The 7,763-nt window shown below is 56.4% G+C and overlaps 1 protein-coding gene across 4 annotated transcripts in view; it reads left to right on the top strand.

The window, feature by feature from the left end:
* Positions 1-546: 546 nt before the first annotated feature.
* Positions 547-7,763, top strand: part of CST7 (cystatin F (leukocystatin)) — a 10,566-nt gene continuing 3,349 nt past the window's right edge. For 2 of the 4 annotated variants that reach the window (XM_011952185.1, XM_011952183.1), the window contains exons 1-2: positions 573-587; positions 632-829. In XM_011952185.1, coding sequence (XP_011807575.1) covers positions 694-829 — 136 coding nt within the window. In that variant the 5' untranslated portion in view covers positions 573-587; positions 632-693. Of the gene's footprint in view, positions 830-7,763 lie in introns of all 4 variants that reach the window. The other 2 variants (XM_011952184.1, XM_011952182.1) reach the window with 1 other exon arrangement.

Genomic DNA, 7,763 nt, shown 5'->3' with positions numbered 1-7,763 from the left:
TCTCACTCATAGGTGGGAGTTGAACAATGAGAACACATGGACACAGGGAGGGGAACATCACACACCAAGGCCTGTCTGGGGGTGGGGCGCCAGGGGAGGGATAGCATTTGGAGAAATACCTAACGTAGATGATGGGTTGATGGGTGCAGCAAACCACCACGGCACCATGGCACGTTCTGCACATGTACCCCAGAACTTAAGTATTTTTTAAAAAAAGAAGAAAATCAAGTGATTCTGCTTTTGAAAATTCCTGCTAATGTTTTTCATGCAACATCTCTTTTGTGTGTGGCTCAGGGGTAGAACACTGCACCAGGATTTGCTCACGGGTCTCGTTTCTCTTCCTCCTCCCCCAGCAAATGACGGCTGCTTGGAAACTTTTATAAAGGAAGCGGTTGCCTTTGTGGCTGATAGATCTAAAGGTGAAGAGCTTCTGGCCAAAATGATTCAGCAGCAAACCACTCCCCTCCCCAGCACCACGCAGGCAGCCCCCTAGCCCCGCCCCTGCCCCGTCCCAGAGTGGTTTGCAGGGTGGGGTTCCATGCTGTGGCCCCAGCACCCGCCCCTGGGTTGGGACAGCCCACTGCCCCGTGCTACCTGAGAAGGCTCAGCACAGGCACCAACCACTGCCCAGCATTGCCCCGTGCTGCCTGAGAAGGACTGGCACGGGCACCGACCACTGCCCCCAGCTGCCCCATGCTGCCTGAGAAGGCTCTGCACGGCCACCCCCGACTGCCCCGCACTGTCCCCACCGCGACAGCCATGCGAGCGGCTGGAACTCTGCTGGCCTTCTGCTGCCTGGTCGTGAGCACCACCGGGGGCCCTTCCCCAGGTAAGTGGCGTTCTCCCCTGGCCACTCCCCTGGGGTCTCTCCCTGAGATTGGTCGCTGGTGCCTTGGGTCTTCCCCAGGGCACTTTCCTGGCTTGGAATCCCCACAGGAACATGTGGTAGTGAGAGGTGCTGGGAGTGGTGAGAGGGGCAAGGGGGTCCATCCGGCTGCAGCCACCTTTGGGGGTAGCAGGCTACAGGGATGAAGGGTGTGGGGGCTGCCCCAGAAGGCTAGGGGCAAGGGAAACGTCTTCCATTCTCTGGCTCTTCACAGAGGTCTGAGACAGGTCTGAGCAAGGCAGATCTCCCGCAACCCCTCTGCGGGACAGAGGCGATGGGGCAGCCACATGCCTGCGGTTAGCTGCTTCTATCTGATGGCTTGTCCTTCCTTCCTGCCGGCTGCTGTCCTGTGACTTGGCCCCAGGGACCCTAACGATCAGACTCTTTCACCCTTCCTGAAATCCACTCCCTGAGGGTCAGCACTCAGAGGGAGGGTGGACACGGAGGAAGCAGCCACTGCCGGTGCACTGGGAAATGAAGGCACAGTCAGGGTAGGTGATTTGCCCAAGTCACAGAGCCAGGGACAACCTTCCCTCCCCAAAGGGAACTGGGCCATGCCCTCCCTGGCATAGGAATCAGACCAGGATACTGATGGGAACTTGGGAGGCCCTCGCCTTACTTAACCAACCAGGAAGCTGGCATCAGAGGGTTGAGGTGACCTGCTCAAGTCACACGACCCCCACTCAGCAGACGGGGACAGAAGGGGGCTAGAGTCTGGCGAAAGGGGCCCAGGTTTGGGGGTGTGCAGCAGGACCACTGACAAGAGGACGGCCCCAGAGCACCCAAGGGGTCCACGGAGGGTTCTCAACTCCTCCTGGTGATTCAGAATACTGAGGACTCAGTGATGCTGGGGGACAGTGTCGAGTTCCCAGGCCTGGCCTAGGGTGGGTGTTGCGACTGAGTGCCCGAGAAGACAGGGCAGGCTGGAGGAGGGAGGCAGCTTCTGCTCTCACTGACGGGAACATGCCACCACCACGGGCTCTGGGTGGTGCTCAGTGAACATGGAGCTCACCCATGGCCGGCAGAAGGCTGGGAACAGCACACCCGCCCTGCCTCCCAGCTTGGGAGTCTTCTTAGCTCACACGTGGAGCCCTCCACCCACTTCCCAGCGTCACAGGGGCCTCTCCTCCTGGTCCTGTCGTGATGCAGCGCCGCCCGCCCACTGCCGTCCTGTGCCCTGCCCCTTCGTGTCTCCAAGGTCCAAGAGGGAAGAGGGGAAGAGAGGCACGTTCACCCAAGAAAAGTGGCTCCTTCTCACACCTCAGAAAAGGCTCTCCTGGAGGGGACATGGAGCCGGCTGTCCTAGCGTGTCATGGGATCTAATTAAACCTACTGACTGCTGAGGGGTTTCAGAGCTCTGCTCATCTCACGGAGCAGGCTAGGGACTTGTAGCAGAGTGGTGTGGGAGCTGACATGCTGGGCAGCTGGCAAAGTCACTTTCCTGGGCTGTGTTCCTGGTCCCTCGCTGGTGTGCAATGCTGCACCAAGGCTCTCCCTCCGTTCCCAGCAGACCTGCTGTCGGCCACCAAACCCCAGACGGAAGCTCCAGAGCCCACGTTCACACACACGGAGCGGGCCCTCAGCCTCAGTCCTACCATCCATGAAATGGGAAGATAACTGCACCCCGTCTCCGGTCTTGGGGAGGCTGAAAAGAGGTGGTTCGGGGAAGGCACAGGCATGGAGGCACACGGGGCGTGGGGTGCTCTCTGCCGGCCTCGGCCCCCTGCTCTGTCCAGTGCAGGACCTTCTGCTGCTGTGCTGGTGACAGCCTCCAACACCCTGCCCAGGTGCTGTGATCATTTCTGGTGCTTCCAGCAAGGGCCTTCAGTCTTCAGCTGTACAGGGAGGGTGCTGGGAGGCCCCCAGTCTAGCAGCAAAATAGATGGGAACCTGGGCCCCAGACACAAGCATGCATCCTGCCTCCACCCCACAACTCCTACAGCCCCTCTACTGCCTCCTCTGAGAATAAATTACAGAGCCTTCCTCATGACTGAGGGGGCTGGGGGGTGGGGGAAGCAACAGGGACCCCAAGGGTGGTGCCGTCTGAGCATCTGGCCTCTCTCCACGCCCAGGCACTGAACTGCACAGACCACAGCACCGAGTCCCTCAGGGCACCTTTCTTCCCTGAGGCTTTCAGAACCTAGGAAATTGCCACACTAGCTTCCGCCACCCTTTTGAAAAGGGCTGTTTCTTTCTCAATCTGATGGGCATCTCTTCTGGGAAGCTCTGCGAGGTGCCATGTCACCCTCTGCCCCCTCCACTCTAGCTGCAACGGTCCATCTGCCTGGACAGGGGCCCTGGGGTCAGGGAGCCATTTCAGCTTCCCTCTGCAAGGTGATGTCAGTCCTTAATTCCCAGTAGCAGAGAGACCACTTGCAGCCGGGGGACCTCCCGCCTCCTGGGGAGCACTGAGAGCTGCCGCAGGCTGAGCCACCCTCTATGTGGCAAGATTTGTTTTTCCCAATGGGGGCATTCATTTGCCCTGAGACTCCTGCTGTGGCCATGTGCATTTTGATGTATTTGATAATGATTACAGTATTGTACATCATTTATTGACAAGTGCTTTGTGTATGTTGCCTCACATATTCTGACTGTCATCAACATCCTCATTTTCCAGGTGAGGACACGGAGGCTCAGAGAGGTTAGGCAGCTTGCCTGAGATCACACAGTCGGTGAGGGGCAGAGCTGGAATTCAAACTCCGGGTGTGTCCCAGGGGGTTAAGGTGGGGACTGATCCTGGGAGAGCTCAGTGTCCTGTCTGTGCCAGGGGCATGTGTGTGCCCTCAAAAGAAAGTCTCCACCATTAGCCATCACGCAGAGACCTGTGAGTACAGTGGGCGGGTGTGGCCCCAAGGGCCCGGGCTTTCTGAATTTTAATGGTGTCATGTGAGAGGGCTTGGGGTGACGGGGTGAATACCAGCACCCCTAAGCTGGACCTGTACCCCCCCAACACCCCAGCTCTCAGGCACAGCCATGCAGACCTTATGCTCTGGGTGATGGGGGCCAATGGGGCCCCTCCCAAAGGGTCTCCACACCCAGCTCAGTACTGGCCCACAGAAAGGGCACCCCCTCAGGTGACACAGGGAGGGACACCAGCAGGGACCATCTGCATCCAGCTCTCGGCACCCAGGTCCCCATCTCAGGGATAGTTTCACAAGCAGGGGCTTCCCAACCTCCCGGCCACACCTAGAACACTCCTGAAAGAGGGAGGCGGTGGGCAAGGCCAGCCCCTGCTGTGCCCACCCATTTTCCTACTAAAGGCAGGTGGGAAGGGTCTGTCTGGTGCCACCACAGCGATCCCTGTCCATGTTCTCTCTCTTCTCAGAATGGCTTAGTACCAGCTCTCCCACCAGGCCAATGCTCTGAGGACAGGAACATACCCTGCCCAGGGCCTGCCCAGCAGCTGTCAGAAGCTGCAGCTCCCTGCTGCCTTGGGCAGAAGCCCTGGCAACTCCCCTGGCACGGCAGCTTCACATCTGCACCCCAGTGCACACTGGTCCTTGGGTGCCCCGATAGGTCTGCGCCCCACGCACACAGCCAGTCAATGCCCAGAAACACGGGGCTGCAGCACAAAAGCAGGATGATCGCAGGGTCACGGGACAAGGAGATGGAGGAAACTCAAATCCATCTCCCCACGGAGCCTGGGGCCCGGGTTTTTAAGGGTTCTGGAGTGGCGAAGTGTGGAGATCGATTGTTAGAAGGGGCAGTGTGATGTCACAGCACAGGGAGAGGAAGTGTGGAGGTCGATTGTTGGAAGGGGCAGTGTGATGTCACAGCACAGGGAGAGGAAGCAGCCGTGTTTTCGTGATTCCGTTCCTCTGTGGGGGGGTTTCCAAACTGGTTGCTGGAATTGGGATCTGAAAAACACCTTGGGACAGAGCGCAGCCTGATTCAAGCTTAATTATGAGTATCTTTCTGTCCAGAACCTAGCATGCAATTCTTGTCAACGTGCAGGGACGGTGTCATTCGCCTTCCCAGGACCTTGTGCCCTGGGGCCTGCTCATCACCTGGTATCATCAGGCCCTGCCCACCCCCGCCCCACCTCCAGCTTCTATGTCTGGAAGCTCCCTACCTGTCTCAGGCACGGCCCACCTCCCCTCCCACCCTGCATTAGAAGCAGTGATGGGCTGGGGTCAGGCTGCCCCGGCAGGCTCCTGGCGCAGGCCTCGCACAAGGCAGGTACCCCCACTCCCCTGGAGCAGGCCTGGTAGGCCCCAGGCATTGTTTCTATACAGATGAATTTTATATGCCTTTTGTTTCTTCTCACAAGCCTGATGGTCCGTGGGTTCTTTCCGTTCATGTCACCCTGGCCATCACCACCGTCACCCTCTGCACCCAGCAGCAGCCTCCAGCGGGGTCTCCTCAACTCTTCCCAGCACGTAGCTCCCTCCTTCCCAGGTCAGTTCAGCCACCTTCCAGCTGCTACCCCGTACCCTGCCCCTCTGCTCACCCATTTTACCCTCAGGTTGGCATCCAGTCCTGTGCCCCAGGCCGGCTCTGCCTCCCTTCCACTGCGGGCGGGGCCTGTCTCAGAGTCCACCCTGCATCTCCCTTAGCACCTGCCAAACAGTTCTTCTTGAATGAGGAAAAAGCGAGAGTGGTGTTCCGAATTAGTCACACCTGGGTTGAGCCCCCACCCTGCACTCCAAGCTCTTGGTCTCCTCGCCTGCGGAATGGGTTTGCAGCAGTAAAAACAGCATCGGGGGCCCTCCAGACAGAGCAGGCAGAGGAGGAGAGCACCCCTTCTCCCACTGCCCACCTTCAGCTGCACGGAGCAAACCCGAGTGCCCTCCCTGAGGGGGTCCTCTCCACAGTTCTTTGACTCCAGCGGAGGTTCTCAAAACGCTGCATTCGCTCACCACCTGCGGGGCGCTTGTTTTCTTCCCTAAGATGACTGGCCTCTCTGGGGTGTTCATTCTTAACGATCAACCTTTCCTTGTTGATTTCTCTTCACAAATCATCTTAAAAATAGGTTTGACTTTTAAACATTTTTAAATTAAAAACTGAGCTTTTAATATCTGTTTAGACAACTGTAAGACAGTGAAAGCTTTAACTTGAAGCCTACATTTTAGGAAACATGTAGTTAAATAAAAATATACCAATTTCAGTATTTTTCATAAGCTTTTTGTAACTTTAACACAACCTTTTAGGAACTAACGTCATGAGCTTGAAAGGGAAATTTATCTGAAGTTCAGTGGAAACTGAGTTTCACTTCATTTTTAAAATTATGTTAATCTCAAGCAAAATTAAATACATTTTATTTTTAAAAAAGTTAATAATGGTTAGCTTTAAGATACCAAGAATAATTATTTTTTGTTATGCTCCTCTGTATTTTTCAAATTTCCTACCAAAAATAGGTAAGTTTATAATCAGAAAAAGTCATAAAATATAGTTTTTACAAAGAAAAAAATGGACAGCCATATTAATTTAATGTGAGGAAAGAAAGCAAAACAATAGTAATAAAAACACTAATCTCTGATAGCAAAAATACACTGAACACACACTACCCCTTCCACACACGTGTCTCTTCCTTTCTCTGCTGTTCAGACGACAGTGATGAGCAGAAACCAAGCTAGTTTCCAGAACAGTTTTTTGTTGTAACTTAGCCACATTCAACTTCCTGTCATCAACAAGCGCAGGGACCAGAAGGAGTTGGCTTTGGCACTGGGGCCGCTCCTTACTGATGGTAACACTGCAGGTCCCGAGGACCCCCCACTGCCAGCACCAGTGTCAGAGTCACCTGAGAGCCTGGGGAAATGCAGGTTCCAGGGCCTCCCCTAGATGGCCAAGCCCAGCCCCTGCTGCTCAGGAACAGAGCGGTTTCTATTCCATCTTCAGAGGCCTAGTCTTAAGCAAAGGCTGCAGCAGTTTCAGGGGGGATGTGTGTGACACTAATTACTGTGAAGGACAGTCCCAGGGCATGCCAGTGCAGGACACAGCTATCCACCAGCATACAGGACCAGCACATGGCCAGCATTCTCTATGTGGTGGGGTGCCAGCACTGCGCTGCTTTCTTGGAAGGCCAGGCTTCCTTGGCTGCTAAAGCACGGGACAGGCACAGTCATCCAAAGCTCAGCCATAAAGCTCACCTTCTGGCCCAGAACCAACCACGGGACAGCCACCTGCCAAGTGGCCTCCCTTCACAATGGACACTCTTTACTGGGATGGGGCAACATTCCCAAGGCCACAGAACTTCTAGTCCCACACCTTTGCCCATTCCTGGCACTGCACCGCCCAGCCTGGGGGTGCCACGTGGGGACCAGAAACCTCGGCATCCTGGCTGTCTACCCTTGGTGGGGTCTGGTGTGCACCCACAGACATGCAGGACCCAGGAAGGGCCTCTTGCAGACCTCACGCAGCAGTGGGAATGGCCTCCTCTGGGGCCCTCACACTGAGTTGACACTGATGTCTTGGCAAGGCCTCCCTGCCATGCCCAGCTATGAAGCCTGTCCCCTCCCGTTCCCCAATCACCCTGCCCCCAATGCCCTGGGGCCCAGCTTTCCATCCAGGCCATAGCAGGCTGCAGCGCCATCTTCTTCCGGTGGGAGGCCTACCTCCGTCCACCGCCTAGAGGGCCACGCCGGGGCTGGCTTCCCACCGTGCTGAGCCCTACCTCCATCCACCGCCTAGAGGGCCACGCCGGGGCTGGCTTTCCCCCGTGCTAAGGCTACATCCCGTACTGAGGATCTCACCTGTGGGACATGTTCTGCTTTTATCACACATGTTGGAAATAACCCTGGGTTCTAAAAGGGGGGCACAGGTTCATTGCACCCCCTGGCACCTGGTCCTCAGCTCTGAAAATGCAGCAACGAATGCACTGCAGGCGTGTCGGTCGGGGGACAGGTGAGGGGGCAGGTGAGGTGAGGTGGGAGAGGTG

This window comes from Colobus angolensis, unplaced genomic scaffold (genome assembly GCF_000951035.1).
Source record: "Colobus angolensis palliatus isolate OR3802 unplaced genomic scaffold, Cang.pa_1.0 Scaffold336, whole genome shotgun sequence".
In the NCBI taxonomy this organism is placed as follows: domain Eukaryota; kingdom Metazoa; phylum Chordata; class Mammalia; order Primates; family Cercopithecidae; genus Colobus; species Colobus angolensis.
This window is presented reverse-complemented; position numbering and strand designations above follow the sequence as displayed.